At 45.0% G+C, this 19,263-nt stretch overlaps 1 protein-coding gene across 1 annotated transcript in view; it reads right to left on the reverse strand.

Moving 5' to 3' along the window:
* LOC138267779 (fatty acyl-CoA hydrolase precursor, medium chain-like) overlaps positions 1–19,263 on the reverse strand; it is a 410,618-nt gene that overhangs the window by 23,971 nt on the left and 367,384 nt on the right. Inside the window, exon 13 of the mRNA XM_069216979.1 lies at positions 10,340–10,412. Within this exon, the coding sequence (XP_069073080.1) occupies positions 10,340–10,412 (73 nt within the window). The remainder of the gene's footprint in view (positions 1–10,339; positions 10,413–19,263) is intronic.

The raw sequence follows: 19,263 nt of genomic DNA on the forward strand, positions 1-19,263 counted from the left end.
GGAGGGCATTCATTCTGGCCAGGCAGCCCAACAGAGAGCATTACAGGCTCTGACCTCAGCACTGATGGCAGCCATTGTCCCTGTGTCCAGCCTACCCCCGCCAACCTCCTCCACCCAGTCCCAACTCCTTGTACCTCAGCCTACCCAAGCACACCATCAGACCAGCATGCACACACATCAACACACAAGAATGGCTCAGGCAAACATAAGCACCACACATCCCACAGGCACTCACACAAGCATCATACCCATGCAAACATACCAACATCCACTCCCCCCACTGTGTCCCCCTCCTCCACGTCTTCCTCCTCCCTCCCAGTCTCGTCTCCACTCACACCTGCATGCACTACATCCTCAGCCACTACCTCCATCACCAGCACACCCATCACAACACACCGCTCACGTGCACTCCCCACCCCCACTACCATTTACACATCCCCAGTGTCCTCTCCCAGTGTGTCGGTGAGCACTCCTCCCAAAGTACACAAACGCAGGCACACACCCACCCAACAGCCATCCACCTCACAACAGCCTCCAGCCCATGCACCTTCACCCAAATTCAGCAGACGTACACATCCTACAACCACTACCTCTTCCTCCACTCCCAAACCCCCTCCACCTACCCATCCCAGTGTATCTAAAAAACTTTTCTTGGCTAACATTGACCTCTACCCTACACCACCCCCGTCCTTCCCCTAGGGCCAGGCTTTCCAGGTCCCAGCCCAGCACCTCAGCCACCACATCCCCAGGCACAGTAGTGTCAGCAACTGCGGGGTCATGGAGTGCGCCAACCATCAGGGCTGCCTGTGTGCCAGGGAGCGAGGGCAAGGACAGTCCGCCACCTGCCAAGATTAAAAAGCTACCAACATCCCGGAGGGAGAAGCCGAAAACACCTGCCACCAAGGGGTCAGCGAAAACGAAAGGGGATAGTGGCAAGACAACTGCGCCACCATCAAAGGTGGGGAAGGGCCAAAAACAGAAGGGCAGGTCAGGAGAGGGGATGGTGGCACAGACTGAGGAACCAGTGTTACACCTTCTATCCACGTCCACGCCAACCTGTACTGCGGAGAACACCGCCACCAGCACTGCAACCTGCACCGCCTCCGGCACGTCTACAGCCGGCGCAACAGTCCCCAGCCTCTTCCCCGGTGGGCAACCATCCGAGGCTGCAGAAGACATCCTGCTCTCTCACTCAGCTGGTGCTGACACATGCTCTGCCACCACAGCCCCCGCCGCAAGCACCGCTGCCACAGACCCCGCCGCCAGCACCGCAGCCACAGACCCCGCAGCCAGCACCGCCACCAAAGACCCCGCAGCCGGCACCGGCGCCACAGACCCTGCCACAAGCACCGCCACGACTGACACCGCCACAGGCACCGCTACGACTGACACCGCCGCAAGCACCGCCAGCGGCCCGCGACGTCCTCAGACAGTGGCACCAACGCAGACATGGCTACCATCCCCAGCGGTCAGTCTTCCGAGTCTGGTGGTGAGTTCAAGGACCCGGGCCAGCTTCCATGAAGCATCACTGTCATCACAGTTGTCACCTGCATATGGAATGCGCAGCCGCAGCAGTGTGGGGTATGTCTCTGCCTCCATGGCGTATCATGCAACCTGTACCTCGACAATCTCGTGGCAAACACACCCAGGAGAGTGTATTGTCCCAGCCACACTGCACGTGGAGCACTCTGGGCACCATGCCCCCTCCAGAACCAGTGGAGAGATACATGCACTACCCCAGTCCTTGGCAGGATGAAGCACTCTGGGCACAAAGCCCCCTCCAGAACCAGCGGAGAGATACATCCACTACCTCAGTCCTTGGCAGGATGAAGCACTCTGGGCACAAAGCCCCCTTCAGAACCAGTGGAGACTGTTATCCACTTGAGAGACTGTGGGTTTGCACTCCCCAGGATACAGCAGTGGGCAAACCACCCACTGGAAAGACTTGAGAGACTGTGGCTTTGCACTTCCCAGGATAAAGCAGTGGGCAAACCACCCACTGGAAAGACTTGAGAGACTGTAGCTTTGCATTCCTCAGAATACAGCAGTGGGCAAACCACCCACTTGAGAGACTTGAGAGACTGTGGCTTTGCACCCCCCAGGATAAAACAGTGGGCAAACCACCCACTGGAAAGACTTGACGTCCTGTGGCTTTGCACTGCCCAGGACCAAACTGTGGGCACAGAGCCCCCTTGTGGAGCAGTGGCATTGTGCGTTCATCAGGCTGAGGTGCCCCCTCCCCCTCCCCCTGAGGTGCCTATATATTTTCTATCTGATGCCCCTCCAGTGTTCTCTCTGTTTGGAGTCAGGTATCATGTGTGGGTCTCGCCCATGCATTTTGGGCCCAGTGGTCCACGGACAATGATTGGTGCACTATCCGGACTTGTGTATTTGGTGTACATAATTGTATATACTGGATTTAGAATTTTGATAATGATATTTCACATGATTACATTCGTTCAAATTAATTCCTTTTGTCCTTGCATTCTTCCAGGGGGTGGTGGGGCGTATATGTAATGTTGCTGCATGTATTTGTGTGTATGGTGTTGTGGGTGGGGGTGTTGCGTGTTGCGTGTGTGTCACTATCTTTTCCCTCCCCCTCCCCTGTGTTGTAGGTGCAGTACTCACTGTGGTCGTCACTGCTGTCGTTGGAGCTCCTGATAGAGGAGCAGGAAGCCCATCATCGGCAGTATCTGCAATTCGGGCTCCATGGCGACCTGGTTCCTCGTGGGGTGTGGAAATGTGAGTGTTTTCCCTTCTGTGTACTGTTTCCGCCGTGTTTTTGTTCATGTTAGTTCCGCCCCAGAAAAGGTGGCGGATAGACCTGTTGTGATAGGGTGGGCGGTACATTGTCTTCCGCCTGTCCGTTGCCGGTGTCCGCTGCGCTGTTTGTTTGTACTGCCGTGGCGGTCGGAGTGTTAAAGTGGCTGTCTATGTTGGCGGTCTCCGCCATGGTCGTAATCCCATTTTTTTCTCCGCTGGACTGTTTGCGGTATTACCGCTGCTTTAACACTGACCGGCAGGGTTGTAATGACGGCCTAAATCCTTCAACCATCTGTCTACAGAAGACCTGGTTCATTACAAAATTCATTAAGGGCTTTTACTATGTAATAGATGTCACTTTACAGATGGCAATAAAGGGCACAGCAGAGGAGGTTTTTCTATGTTACTCTCTACGGTTATATGTTGGAACCATGGGTGCTTCAATCAACCGTGGCTCAACAACGAGGTTGGGACAACGACCTCGTTCTAACCACTAATGCCTTTACCATGAATGCGTTTACAACGATTTTACCGATGTAAACGCATTCCTTGTAAAGGCATTAGCAATCAGCATGCACGGTTCCAGCATGCTTCCTACCTAGCCCCCCACCGCCAAAAATTACCACAACCCCCCATCCCCACAACTACCCCACCCCCAAAATGACCAGAACCCTAAACCCCCTCCCCTAAAACCTAAACCACCCCAACCCCCAATCCACCCCTTAAACCTAAACCCTGACCCCCCTCCCCACAAACCCTAATCACCCCCAGCCCTCACCCCACCCCAAAAAATAAAAAAATACCATGAGTCCCCACCCCGCCTCTAACACCTAAACCCCCAACGCACCCCTTAAACCTAAACCCTGACCCCCCAAACCCTAATCACCCCGAGCCCCCCACCCAAAAAAACAGCCCCAGTTCCAGCACAACTTACCTCCTCCTTCACCGCGTCGACTCCGACTCCCTTCTTCTATACCTTAACGACGCATGTACGTGGTTCAGCCATGCATGGTTAAGGTACCAAAACCAGGAAGTCGTGGAAAACAAAAGCGTTGTTCGCTTTCGTTTTTCACGACGTCGTGGTTTCGGAGTCGTTCTTCCGGGTGTTTCCCACTCTCTACAAACCAGTACTGGGACTTTGACATTTTGCACCTTCCATGTAAAAATGTACAATGTATTAGAATTAAAATGCCGAAGACAGAAAATTGTCAGGCAAATGTTATTTTATTTATTATCGATGTTCCCCCAGGCTTGCAATAGAAATCTCTCCTGATCCATATATTCTACCAAATCATAAAGACCTCAAAGAAGCGAGGAATATTCCTGATTCTATCATTCCCGTTAATCATAACGTCGACAAAAGGATAGATTGCTCCTGGATTTACTTTTGGGCATCAACAGGGTGATTTTGAACAGGAGAGTAAATAGGGACAACCACGCATCATTACAGGAAGAGGTGTGACAGTTTGCTTAATTATTGACTACATCATTTCCATTTCAGGCTTTGATTTATTTTGTAAATCCTCACAACTTTACGTTCAGTTGTGTCAAGGCAGTGAGCAGGCCACCGCCATCATATCTATTGATTTACAGCCCCAGCTTGACTCGAATTGGACACTGGAGGTAGGTAATGGCATTTCTACAACTGACCCAGACCAAGGATGAATTCAAAGGAACTCACGTACCACTGCCCGCATGAAAAAGGCAATCACCTGTTTCTGGAACTAAAATATAGAAAAAGGGTCAAAAAACTGAATTTTACGCATATAAGGATGTAGCTCGACTACATTTCTAAGCTTTAAGCAGAAAATGTGGACACAAACTAAACAAAACATTCCTAATTTCATTGTATGACCTAAAAGTCTGTTTTAAGGAGCTAAAACCTCCAACCGGAAAGCAGATTGATTCATATATAAAAATAGTAATATCTTCTGCAGCAATGGGCCCATACCGGATTCCGGTAAAGGTTCTGAAAAAGAACCCTCAAGTATTCAGCCTTTCCAAAGTATCTTTTATAAAATAAATTATACATTTTTTTAATTTCAAGCCATCACTAAAAACATGCCATCCATAGTGCATGGTCAAAACTTCCATTTGCCGACTGTCAATTTTATGTTCAAACATTTTGTTTTAACATTTCAGCTATGACAAAAACATATGCAGACCATATGCAGGAATAGCAGAAACAAAGGCATTACAGATCAATTCCAATCCCCCCATAATACTGAGTGAAAGAGCCAGATGTGAGTACAGGTATGTTGCAAAAATTGGGAGAAAACTTCCCACAAACGGTTAGCTATCCACTTGTAATTTTGTGATGCCACACATATATTAATATGTCGTTTTTCAAAATGCATATTTACAGAGGGTTGAAAAATGACTTGCATAATTTATATTTATTAGGCAGGGTATTATTTGCCACCCCAACAGCTGACACATAGGGATTGGGGTCTGCAAGAGACTGCAGACCTCAACCCCCAAAATCACTTTCCCAGACAGGAATCTTTCTTTTAAATCAGCGCCAGGCTATTGTAGGGACAAGTTCTGCTGTACCTTGTGCCAGTGTATGCTCCTCCAACTGAGGCTACTCAACTCAAACACCAAGAAGACACTGTCAGGGACAGTTTCTCCTTTGTGAATCAAATCACTGCAACTCAGTTGTTGTATCCGATCAATGGTTTGTGATCACAACTGTGGTCACAAACCATTCATATGTCATTGTGAATCACAATTAGGAAAGGATGAACCTTTCACATGGTCTACCTGTGATTTGGATTGTATCTCAGAACCATATTTGCAAGTCAGAAAGGCTTTTCTGCCTCTCAAAAGGAGTTTACTAACTAATAAAACAACCTTTTGCATGGACTACTCATGGGGAATCTATGCTCACATCTGCTCACACCTCTGCCTGAGCTTACACGTTAGAGTGCCACATGGTGTGCGGTGTCACACCCTTCTCCTGAATGGCTGCGTAGAATGTGCAGTGTCAGCTGGTATTTTACTCTGACCTGTTATGCTACAGAGGACACATGTCACAGTGACACTGGATGTCAGGCTGTCTTATCTGAGAAGAGCTTCGGCCAGTGGTGAAGGTGAAACTGAAACAGAGGTGTATCCTGTATGTATGTGTGAATTTTCTATGGTGCATTTCGATGTTTGCATGGATTTCAGTGTTTTGTGGAATGTGAGGTATGCATGAAGGTACAATGCCTATTCATGGACATTTCAATGTGTTCAGGAAACCCATCCTAATAAATGAGGCCAGACTCAAAGTCTTGGTCCTAAGTTGTCACAAGTGGTAGATTGTGAAGACAGGGTTATGGCTTTCGCGTCGTTCAATTAAGTGTGCAAAGAAACGTTATTTTGTTACTGAAAGAGAAGCATTAGCCTATGTGTGGGCAATTAAAACAGTTTGGAGGCCATTATGACTTCCGTGGACGGAAAAGCCAGTCCGCCGAAGTCCAGACAGGCCCCATTACGGGTTTCCTGCTGGGTTAGTGGGCGAAAACAGAGTTTCTGCCCACTGGCCCAGCGGGAAACGGCCTACAGCACTGTCTCCGGCTCCTAATAGAGCCAGCAGCAATACTGTAGTGCATAGGGTGCACCAGCACCATCGCAATGTGGCGGTTCGACTGCCACACTGGCGCCGATTCGACCGCCACCGTGACCTTGGCAGTCTTAAGACTGCCAGGGTCATAATGGGGGCCTTTATGTTCTATTTGTGGGGAATGCCATTCAACGGTATAACTGACCATAGACCACCCAAAAAAATGACAAGGTCACTTCTAGGGTCAAAAGATGGATGGAGGGTTTAAGTGAATATAGTTTCCAAGTAGAAAATCTGGCTGGTGTTAAAAATAAGAGTGCAGACTGCTTGTATAGACTATCCTCTGGCAAAGAGTTTGTAGCATCTGATGCATATAAAGTTAACTGGATTCAGGAGAATGCGATTCTGAAGAATGAGTGGAGGTTTGCGAGAGGGGATGATGTTAAGACAAAGAATTTAAGACAATTTATTGGGAAAGGATGGCCAGAATACAAAGCTCTTTCAGGAGATTTGATAGAATTTTGGAATGTATGGAGGAACTAAACTGTACAGGACAGTTGTTCCGGGAAATGAGAGTGATTCCCCCATAGAGGTTGAGAGACAAACTAGTGAATTTGGCATATTAGGGTCATCTTGGAAGTAGTCTAACTAAAGCTATGGTGAGGGAGTTGTATTGGAGGCCAGGTTTAGCCCACCAAATTGAAGAGGTGGTTAGCAATTATGTTTCATGTGCTATAAATGATAAAAGTGAGATAGTGAATAAAACCCCATTGTCTTCTTTTGATGTTCCAGAGGTGGCTTGGAAGAGGTTGGGATTGGATTTTGGTAGGCTCTTTCCTTCATTTGCCTCCAAGTGAGTGGTATGTTTTACTTCTAGTAGATTATAGGTCTGATTACGACTTCAGCGGAGGGGATTACTCCTTCCCAAATGTGACGGATATTTCGCCTGCCGTATTACGAGTTCCATAGGATATAATGGACTTGTAATTCGGCGGGTGGGATATCTGTCACATTTGGGACGGAGTAATCCCCTCCGCCGAAGTTGTATCAAGCCCTATATGTCCAAGTGAGTGGTGACAAAAAGTGTTGGGTCAATTCATACGAAGGTGTTGATAGCATTTTTTAAAGATTAATTCTCTTAGCAATGAGTTCCCAAACACATTGTGACAGTCATTGGAATCCATCTGATATCACAGGTGATGCACGTGTTTCTCGGAAGCTTCTATATTGTACATCTCAAGAGAGCATTATATTCGCCGCAGGCCAATTGAATGGCTGAGCACATGAATAGTTTGATCAAGTCATGTGCTCAATGGGCGCTTAACTTTAGATTGCCTGTAACTAAAGTTTTGCATAAATGTGGTGGGCACGTCACAATACTCCAAATTGTGTAACTTCCAAGTCACCTTTCTTTTGGATTAGAGGAAGAGTATGGCACACCAACTTAAATCCTACTTGGATGGATGTGGACAGCAATTATAAGGGAAAGTTGAATACTAGGATAGATGAGTGGAAAAAGAGAGGAACATTATCTAGAAGTGACTATCAGCACAAATAGAAGCTAAGCTATGACCATAAGGATTGTGTCAAACATGTACCAGGGAATGTTGATGATGCAGTGTTTGTAAAGAGACCTGGATTAGTAAGGAAAGCGTGTTCAGCATTTATGGAGCCTTTAGTGATCATGCCTGCTGTGAGGAATGAGGTCAGAATCGGTAATGGCCATGTCTGGAGCATGTCCGGAGCATGTCCAGGCTGGTAAAGTGGAAGAGTGTGGAGGAAGGAGATCCAAAAGACAAGACATTAGATACAGAAGATATTCTGTGGGGGAAGTGTGTTCTTAGACGTGCTTCTAGACCAATTTGGTGGAGAGATTATGTCATGTATTGAACCTGTATTGCTTTTATGATCCCATAACAAAAACTTGATTGTGATCATGAACCTTTTACTGCTTGAATGTTCTTTGTTTTTTAAGTATTGTTTATTTTTCTTTATGCTCCCACAACAAAGACTTGAATGTGAGTTTGAAGCTGTAACTCTTTTAATGTTTTTTATATTTTATGTTTCTTTACACATTTGCATTTGTAATCCATGTTGCTTTTGTATTTGCTATTTCATCAAAATGTGTTGCTATAATGTTACCTTGTTTTAGTTCTGTGGGTAGGGAATGTGTTGTAGTTGGTACCTCTGGATTTGTGATGTTTCCCATTTTCCAAACATCATGGCATGAGGATTCCAACCATGGCAGCTGGAGAATGGAGCTGCCATGTGTGGTTGGTGTTTGCTGTCCTCCATTAAACTTGCAAAGTTACTAACAGTCTGCATGCCAGCAATGTGTATAAGCTAATATGGGTCAATGCTGTGTGGAAGCAACAGGAGTTCAATACCTCAATCATCTTTAGATCAGAAACATAGGCTTTAGCCCAATGTCTCTGAAGGCTGGAACACTGCATGCCCTTCACACTTAAAGTCAAACATGAAACACCACCTAGCTCCTTGATCAACAAGCATTGTACACAGACATCAAAAGGATACTCTCAATATGGGCACAGTCCAGTCCCATGACAGTAGGCAATATAGGGTGACTCAGTTAGTACACCAGTGCAACCAACACAGTGTGTAAGCTAGCAGGAGACAGAACAGTAAAAACAATCCCCTTGAATACAGTGTGGTCAATAACCCAGGTCCTGCCCACTGGCCCTTAAGAATATAAACCTTTATGCCTTGATTCATTAAAGCCAGAAAAATAACAGGACATTGCCTCCAGACTTACACAACAGCAACATTCTCCAGATATAGGATCAAATCAGGTCACAGTGCAGTCCTATAGATGATTGGCGCTTACAGGTACGTTAACTGACACTGCTGTTTTCAGGCCACGACAATTCTACATTAGCTACTGTTCAGGCAAGCTCACTAGTGGACAGAAAATAATATGATATGGATGATGAGTGGCTTTAATTGAAGCACTGACAAAAAGAGTATACATGAGGAGCAAAACGGACGAAGTGATATGCTACAGTCTAGCATACAGTTTTGTGTTTTAGAATTTGCTTGTTAATTAAACTAAATATTTCATAATTTGTTGTGAATTTGTTTGATATATACTTGTTTCAGTATGTTTGTGTAATTTTTTGGGATTCAATACACAGAAATTGCTTAGGCTTTGGGCTAAGGCTTTTAGTAAGGACACAGTGTGGTCCACACAAATCCAAATGTTAAGAACCACAGATATCGAATGTGGCTGATACATTAAGTTGTATCAGCACGCAGAGCAATCATTGTCCGCAATATCAAATGGATAGTGTAGCTCTGCATGAAATTTAGCATTTGCTTGTATCATCCAGCTAAGTTTCAGAGCCACTGATTCTGTGCACATCCATCAAGGAGGGAAATATATGGAGGGAAATGCCACAAAACAAAAGCATTTTCCTTTTAAGCTCCGACAGGACGTTTTGCTCACCTAAATACCAACTGCAAAAACTAACCAAACTTGACATGGAGGTAATACTTAACTTTGATGGCAAACATTCTGGAGATTGATGTAAATCCCATGGGAAAGTAGCATTACAAAAAGATGTGAGGTTGGCTTGAAATTGTAAATTGTCACTGTGGGTGGCACCAAGTACACGAGGAGAGGGCTACCGGATGTCCAGGCTATAGACCAAGCCCTGCTCTCAAAGCATAATGCACAATGCAGGTCATAAGAATTGGGCCCACTGACAGAGGGTTTGGTGCCGGGCCTAGTCGCAGGCCATGGTCTGCTCCTAGAGCCGACTGCACACAGTCAAAGACCGTGCACAATAGAAACAGTCATGCTGTTGATGCAGCAGGGCTTGGTGGACTTTGCCAGGTGGCCAAGCAGGTAGGTGATGGACATTTTGCCCCTTTTTCTACATACGCTCTGAAAGGTGTATAAAGAAGTGTGAACCAGACCAAAAAAGTATCAAGAAAGGTTCAGTAGGATAAGCATTAAACATTATTACAGCAAACAGGTGTTTTATTTATTAAATGACACATAATCCTTACCCATTCCTTGCAAAGTTGGCCCAATATTTCATCATTGTTTTGCTAAGGTCTTTCTCCTCGTCAGTAGAATTATCTAAGAGGGGGCATGATAACAACAGTTATACACCAAGGATACAAATAAAACATTGGAATGAAATATTTACATTCACTCCAGTCTTGATGTCAAGTATGTTTTCACTTGGTTAAAACATAATCAAGCTTTGTTATGTAAATACAAATCGGAGGCCTACACAAACGTGCTTCATGCTTTACTACTTCAAAATTGAGACAGTTATATCAGGTACTTATAAAGCAGGCACTGTTTGGTACGCATATCTAAAGAAAGAGGTTAGCTTATACCTGGATATATTACCTGGATATATGTTAGTTTGAGGACACCAGAGCTGCATGAATGCCCTTCTCCATTAGACTTCACCAGACAAATATCTTCCACATGCTCACTAAATAGGAGCATATGTTTTTCCACAGCTGTGGTCCGCCTTTGAGATGCATATTTACCCTCCTTATTCAAAGACTGACAATTGACTGGGGGCCTGATTTAGAGTTTGGCAAACAGGCTACTCTGTCATAAACGTTACTGATATCCCACTCTCTTACACCAAGTTTATTATATTATTTAGCACATTTAATAAGGCAGACGTGTTGGAGACAAGCTAACCCCTGACAACTCTGAATCAGACCCTCAGCATAATATAGGACCCAGTTTTGAGACTTTACCACCTGTCCACTTGCAGCTTCATATGTTGAGTGTGTGTTCCAACACAAGGGAGCTGAATGTACCAGGCTGACCTTTCCAATGACTTTGTTTTCCTTTGTTGAAGCCTGCAGGTTTGTTGGATTGTCTTCCACAGCTACACCTCTGTGTTTCGATTCCGCCTTACATATCCCAACTGATATGCTAGTTGACCTGCCACAGTACTCTCCCAAACCACAGCACAATCTACCCTGCCACGTAGGTTTCTCTGAGTGCTGCAGTAAGAGATGGCCACCACACCTTGCTGACATTATGCAGGTACACAGCTTGTAGACATAAGGATTCTATTACCTACTCATATTGTATCCTTATAATGCACATACATTACCCCCAATGGAAAGCCTTGTCTCCTTTTGCGAGGAGAACAGCTTCGTCTTTATACTCATTCTCAGATGGTGCGGTTATTGATTGGTTTGTGTCTTTGGGGAAGTGTTCTATGAAGGTTACTTTTCTTTTACCAAATCCATGAAAATAAATATATACTAATCCATCAAGTGACCCTTTCACTAGGTAGAAGGAGATGTCTTGGAGCTAAAGTGGGGGAAACTGCTTTATTTACTATGGGATGCATCTATGCAAAAGCTCTTAAAGTATCTTCAGCTTCTCAAATTCCATTGACTTTTTGTCAATTGCATTTTAAGTGTGCAGCATAATAAGCAGTGAGGGCAAAAGCAATAACAACTAAGGGTCTTATTAGGAATTTGGTGGACCGGATACTCCATTACAAACATGAGAGATGTCATGTCCACAGTACTACAAGTGCATTAATATATCTATATCTCTTGTACTTTCGTAGACTGGATAAGTGCCATGTTTTGACAAAGTCAGGGGAGGAAGGCAACTAGGACCTTGCGGACACAGCTCAGCAGATGAGGTTCGGGCAAGGCAACAGTGTTGCCAGATTGGAGTATTTCCCACACAAATGGGAAATATTTTTCCCATTTGTGTGAGAAAAAACCCAAACGGCGGGACCCTACTTTTTAAGCATGTATTAGCCTTTTGTGCCCATTTTTAAAGTTAGGGCTATGCCTCAGCATTGTAAGCAGTGCTTAATTTGTAAATAAGAACGTACCGGTGCTCAAAGCCCTCCTCTTAAAACGAGGCTGATGCAATTAAATGTTGGAACACGGAATACTGAGGCAGCGTAATACCAAAGCCATCCAGGGCCTCTTCAATCCATTTAAACCCACTCCCTGCACCTTCAGCTCACTTTTGCAGCTTTCTGCTTTCTCCCATTGTGAAGCTTTTCCGTTTTTCTCTTCCTCCGTTTTTCCCATCTGTGTCGTTTGCTCGCAGCAAACACTTGGGGCAGAAGAATATGCGCCGGCCCTCAAAAATAAGTGCCAGTGCTCAGCACCGGAAACAACAAAAACAAATTAAGCACTGATTGTCAGCAATCCTGGCTCTCCCCTGGTTCGTTATAGTGGTGCAGTCACTGGGCCAACAGCCATGCTCTCGCTAAGAGTGACGCCAGCACACATTATGTGAAGTCACACGATACAACAAACAAGTTCCACTCCCCTGACTTCAGCTGCTTGCCCTTTACCCTACCCCTTTCCTCCCAGGCCAGCTCTTACTGCCAGCCGAGAGGCAGTAGCATGTCAGAAGCTCATACAATAATGACACAAGTAGTTACATTAAGGCACAAAGACATGAGCACATTAATATACCTACGTTCATGATTATTGACAATCCACCCCCCTCCTTTGGTGAGCGGTTGCAGGTTCGCCGATCTAATTCAGAGTCCAATAGTGCTTCTAATAACAGCCCTCTTTGAAAAGACTCTTCGATCCCTGCCCAGTGTGCGTCCAGTACTCCACTGAGTAGGGTGACAGGTTCTCTAGAGGGGAATGGAGATTCAAGCTCGGCAGCAACTCAGTGACCGAGCCTGAAAGAGAAAGTCTCCTCATGTCTCGCTGGTGGTACTTGAGGGTCCGTCTGATGTGAAAGGTGATTAGTGGCTGCACTAAGGCACTGGAGGTCGAAATTCTGAAGTGATGGCACTCACTATTCCAGAGTAGTTACTTACAAGTGCTGTACTCTCCCTTTAAAGTATTGCACCAGGGTGGACCACTACAGGTGTTCTCGCTTTCAAATTAAAGAAGTGAAGCTACTCAGTATTTGACAGTACCTGCCCACTGCAAGCACTGTAGTAAAGTGTTTTAAGATCAGGGTCACTGATATTATGAGGCAGGGTAGACTAAATTATGTGGCATGAAAAGGCAAAATGTGCGGTGTTAATGCAACACATTTTGTGGTAATATTACTTCATTATTTTCTCAATTTTTTACACTTGATAACACTGTCTGGATGTAAGTTGCACCTCATTAGTGCCGGTTTAACACCGAAATATAAAAATAAGCAACAGAAAATTGACTAGTCAACCTCTGGAAAGGGTGTTTCACTGCACAGCAACAGCTATTGCCACATTTTTAGTGACTTTTGAATGATTTGAGCTAGAAATTAATTTTATTTGTTTAAGTCTGAAGATGATGGATTATATGGCAGATGTGGCAAAACCATAATTACGTAAAAAATGCTGCAGCTGCAAAATTGCACAATTGCAGTGGCCCTGATTGAAGTACTGTAAAAACGTCCTTTGGATAGTAATAATATCTTTTGTTCGTACAGACAACCCCGGCTATTGAATATTGTGTTCAATTCAGACTTTAGCATTTCTCCAGACCAAGCACTCTAAACGTATAACACATACCAGTTTGGGTGATATGTGAGTCCTAAACCTTATAAACCTCTTTGTCTTATGTTACATTCCTTGTGATTTACACACTTTCATGGTTTATTGTGTAATGTGTGTGTGATTTATAGAATTCTGAAAGCCTTCCTTCACCCTGAGATGAGTAGAACTAGAAAATAAATTAAATTAAAAGTACTATGTAAATTATAGCTTGTGTCATTACTCATACAAAGAGATACATCTGACATTCTTTCAGTACATTCATATGTCCTACATACAGGGGTTAAACAAAGTAAAAAACTTCCCTCTAAATCACAGTTTTTGTTAAGCACTTATGAAGTGATAACAAGATAAGTGAACTTTTCCCTTCAGTGCTTAAGCAGCTATATTTTAGGCTCTCGATAAATCCCAGCCAGGGTGAGATGCCAGCAAAAGGAAGGCTGATGGCCTTTTAAGTGACCATTATGTTGGTCCCAGCTGGAAGTGAAAATACGAACCAACACCCATATGCTACAGGCTGCTGCTCTGAAAGGAAAGCATACAATTTGCAGGTGCTGCTGAATAAGTCCTAGCGTCAGCAAATTACACTAAGACAAACTGAGCATATTTCACTGATGCTGGCCCAGAACCTGGTCAATATTTTTTACCGGAAGTGGCTGAGTCCCCATCATATCCTGCACTAATGAAAAGGTATACATAAAGGACAGAGTGAAAAGCTGGTCATGAAGAGGAAGGCAATGGAATGAGATATGCAAATGGAGAATTTCAGAAAGATGTAGTGAAAACAGGCTCCACAGCCTCAGCCTGACAATGCCATGAAAGATGGGCATCTGAAACTCGCTGTGACCCAGCTTCTAGCTGCACGGGGGCAATTTATTTGTGACCACCATTCTGTGTGCTTTGCAGAGGGGGCAAGGATTGAATGTGCATGTGGTCTAAAGCCTTAAATGCATACTGGCAGGCACTGTGGGAAACCCATACTGCTTTCAGCTGCAGGACTCGGTCGTCCCCCACATAAACACCCATCCGCAATCTGAACTCACTTAAACACCTGCATCAAAATATACCTACAGATGCACAACCAAAAAAAACAAAAAAACAAATCAGTCCAGGAAATGAAGGATGGAATAAAAATGAAGGTGTCAGTAAACAGACTCTGCTTTGCTGACATGGATTACAATATGGTTTTTACATGCATTACTGAGAAATAAAACCATGCTTATGCCTTAAAATTTAAGTATATGAATTTAAGTCCCCTTAAGGACCACATTTCAAACTTAGTTTTAGGACCTGCCGCAGTTAAAGGCAGGCTGATAGGTGTAAAGGAGTTATACAGCCTAATGAGACTACACAGTTGGACAGTGCTAATAATGATAGGGGATGGAATGGGAAGGAGAGGTGATGACGGTGTCATCAGACTTGAAGTAGTTACAGTTGAGATGCTGGGGGACGATTTCTCTAACTGTTTTGGGAAAGGAGTCTTTTTAATTTGTGCTCCAAAAGCCTTGCTTACAATATGGCCACAAACAAACCCACTTCCTTCTTCCCAACACTGGGTGCTTTAGTCTAGTCTGTGATGCCACACAACAGTGTAGGTCCTGTATAATTTTCAGTGCCGGAGTACGTTTTCATGGTGAAGGACTTTGGAGCGGAGGGCAGGGGACTCATCGGAGTAAGTGACTATCTCCTTTCTGCCCTTACAATTTAACAAGGAATAGGCATAACTCTTCTGCCACCCCACTAACCCCACCGAGCGTTAGTGCCGGCAGCCACCAATAAATATTTGGCCATCCAAAGCAAAGATGCCTCTGAGAAACCTGCAGACTCCTAAAGACCCTAAAACAGATACTTGTCCACAATTCACCATTGGAGAATTCAGAGACTTTGTAGCCCAGCTAGGCATCGATCAGGGAAAGACAAAGCACTGTACCATGTCCTGCCTGCATAACAAAATACCCCACACTCACCACCATGGAAATGCCCTGCCACCCTTATGTTTGGAAGGCCATTCAAACCAAACTCCTTCAGTGGGCAGCACAGTACAATGTGGAAAACGACAAGGTCAGAACAGTGAACAAAAAAAAAAAGCAGATGATGAAGACATAACATACGCTGATGTCAAAAGACGATTCTAGGAGATGAGTAGGTAGTGGTCAAACACTAGCAATAGAGAATGTTAGCACACGTTATAAACTGGAGTCTCTAACAGTGATTGAACGGTAAAGCAGCATGGTCAGGGCAAACCGTGCTGAGCAGACCATCATGAGGAACATGGCAAAAGTTTAGAGTCTTCCCAACATTCAAGTAACGAAAGCAACAGGGAAGCCAGATGGAATGAAGAAGAGGAGAGAGAACCCAGCAGACACGGAGCAGAGGAGAGTCTGACAGCGGAACCACAGACCACGTTGTCAGCATGCTCAGAACGGACAGTAAAACCCAACTACCATTACTGATTGATGAAATGTAAAAGATGTGAAACTAGGCACAAGAAAGGTGACCCTCCACGTTTCAGGGTAGCAAGGGAGGAGTTGGAGGGAAGGGTGTGGAATAAAACTATTAGGAAACAGCACAGCAGACGAGGTCGTGATGTCATGGAAGTTAAGAGGGGAAAGGGGTAGGGATGCGTGAATGGAGGAGGAAACATGCACCAGGAAAGTGAGTAAAAAAGAAGCATTCTTACCATCATGGGCATAGGGAGTGTGTAGGGGGCACTGGGATGTATCCCCCCCCAGATTCTGGAGGGTAGGGGGACACAGGGGATGAGGGTGGCGGGACAAGGGGCCAAATGAATTTCCCCTCTCACTCCTATCATTCACAGGGCCATTAGCACACAAAAGCACTATGTTAGACCTTACAGCCTTAGGGTGGTCACCCCTAACTTTTTGCCTGTCTCCCTCTACATTTTGGACACTGTTTTTGCTGGTTTTAAGACTCTGCACAGTTTACCACGGCTGACCAGTGCTAAAGTGCATATGCTCTCTCCCTAAAATCATGTTGACATTGGTTTATACCCAATTGGCTTCTTTAATCTACTTGTAAGACCCCAGTAGAGTGCACTACATGTGCCCAGGGCCTGTAGATTAAATGCTACTAGTGGACCTGCAGCACTGATTGTGCCACCCACATAAGTAGCCTCTTAACCACGTCTCAGGCCTGCCATTGCAAGACCTGTGTGTGCAGTTTCACTGCCACATCGACTTGGCATTTAAAAGTACTGGCCAAGCCTTAAACTCTCCTTTTTCTACATATAAGTCACCTCTAAGGTAGGCCCTAGGTAACCCATAGGGCGTGGTGCTATGTAGATAAAAGGCAGGACATGTACCTGTGCAGTTTATACGTCCTGGTAGTGTAAAACTCCTAAATGCATTTTACACTGCTGTGAGGCCTGCTCCTTTCATAGGCTAACATTAGGGCTACCTTCATATACTGTTTGAGTGGTAGATTCTGATCTGAAAGGAGGAACAAGGCCATATTTAGTATGGCCAGGATGGTAAAACAAAATCCTGCTGACTGGTGAAGTTGGATTTAATATTACTATTTTAGAAATGGCACTTTTAGAAAGTGATCATATCTCTGCACTTAAATCCTTCTGTGCCTGACAATCCACGTCTGGCTATGTTTACTTGACAGCTCCCTTGTGTATTCACTCAGACAACCCCAAACACAGGATGCTCAGTCACACTTGCACACCTCTGCATATTGAATAGGTCTTCCTGGACAGGGAGCGTGGAGGGCCTGACACTTACATGTCAGAGGACAGTAGCCTGCCCTCACACAAAGGACTGCCACACTCACTATTTGGACCCTGACAAACAGGATGGAACTGAAAGGGGACCTTGTGCACTTCTAAGCCACCCTTTGAAGTCTCCCCCATTTCAAAGGCACATTTGGGTATCTACACAGAGCCTCTGTCCCTACCAACTGAGACACTTCTGGACAAGATACCACTGGAGAAGAATCCCTGAACCAGAATCTGCAACCTGCCAAGAGGAACTGCCTGGCTCCCCTGACTGCTTTTCTGCAAAGGACTTCTGCCCTGCTGTTGCCCTGCTGCCTTGCTGCCCTCTGGCTCTGCTGAGAAGTGCTCTCCAAGGGTCTGGGTAGAACTTGCCTCCTGTTCCTTGAAATCTCAGTACTAAAAAAGACTTCATCCTGCAAAAGAACTCCTTTTGGGGTGAACATTTGATGCACAGCCTGCAAGAAACGACGCACAGCCTGCATCGCAGTGAGAAAATAACTGCACGCGGAACTCAACGAGGCATCGTCTGTGTGCAGCGGAAAAATCAATGCACACCTCACCGTTTTCCACGCATCTCATCCTCTGTGGCCCCTTGAGGAGAATTTGAACGCAAACCAGGTACTTTGTGCTTTCAAGAGACATCTGTTGCTTTTTAAAGACTAAAGGGGTTATTCCAACTTTGGAGGAGGTGTTAATCCGTCCCAAAAGTGACAGTAAAGTGACGGATATACCACCAGCCGTATTACGAGTCCATTATATCCTATGGAACTCGTAATACGGCTGGTGGTATATCCGTCACTTTACCGTCACTTTTGGGACGGTTTAACACCTCCTCCAAAGTTGTAATAACCCCCTAAATGCTTCTTTTCTCATTTCCTACAGTGATAATTCAAAGTGCACTTTTCAAATCTTAATCGTTTTGGCCTGCATTTAAACAGATAAATATTGTAGATTAATTTAAACACTGTGTGGTGTATTTTAGTGGTGTTATCCTGTGTTATTGCATGGGTTATTGCACAAATACTTTACACATGGCCTTCTAAGTTAAGCCTGTCTGTTCAGTGCCTAGCTACCAGAGGGTGAGCACAGGATAATTTGGATTGTGTGTGACTTACCTTGAGTAGAGTGAGGGTCCTTGCTAGGACAGGGGTAACTTGACTTCCAACAAAAGACCCCATTTCTACCATAATACTTATAATAGCCTGCAATGACCATTCTCCAATCTGATGGTAACACAATGAAGGTGAGTCAGTAGACCCCTACGCCCTTTGCCCTTTTGTTTGTCCTGTTTACAGCTGTGGGCATTAAGGACCCATGAGAACAAAGGGAGCGAGGAAGAGAAAAGAGTTTTTGATCATTACTGTCAGCATCACGTGTGGCCTTGAACAGGGGCACTGCAGGACGCCTTGAGGAGGAACTGCAGGACAATAAAGAAGATCTAAAGAAGAAACAGAGTCCCACTCAGCCTGATGCTTGCAGACTAGAAAGGAGACTCCGTGAAACACAATATAGGGCCTAAAATCACACCAGTTGGTGAAACAGGGAAGTCGAGATTGAGCCCAGATTTTACCTTGTCACACTACACAATTTAGCTATTAGAAGGGTATATTTTTCTAACATTTATGCATAATGTTCTTTAATCTAGGTAATGAAGGGCTGGATTACAGCGTGGCAAACAGTGCGAAGCCATAATTCATTTTGGGCTGTTATGCCTAGTGTTATTATTTATGTTGTTG

The sequence above is a fragment of the Pleurodeles waltl genome, chromosome 12, assembly GCF_031143425.1.
Source record: "Pleurodeles waltl isolate 20211129_DDA chromosome 12, aPleWal1.hap1.20221129, whole genome shotgun sequence".
NCBI classification, from domain to species: Eukaryota; Metazoa; Chordata; class Amphibia; order Caudata; family Salamandridae; genus Pleurodeles; species Pleurodeles waltl.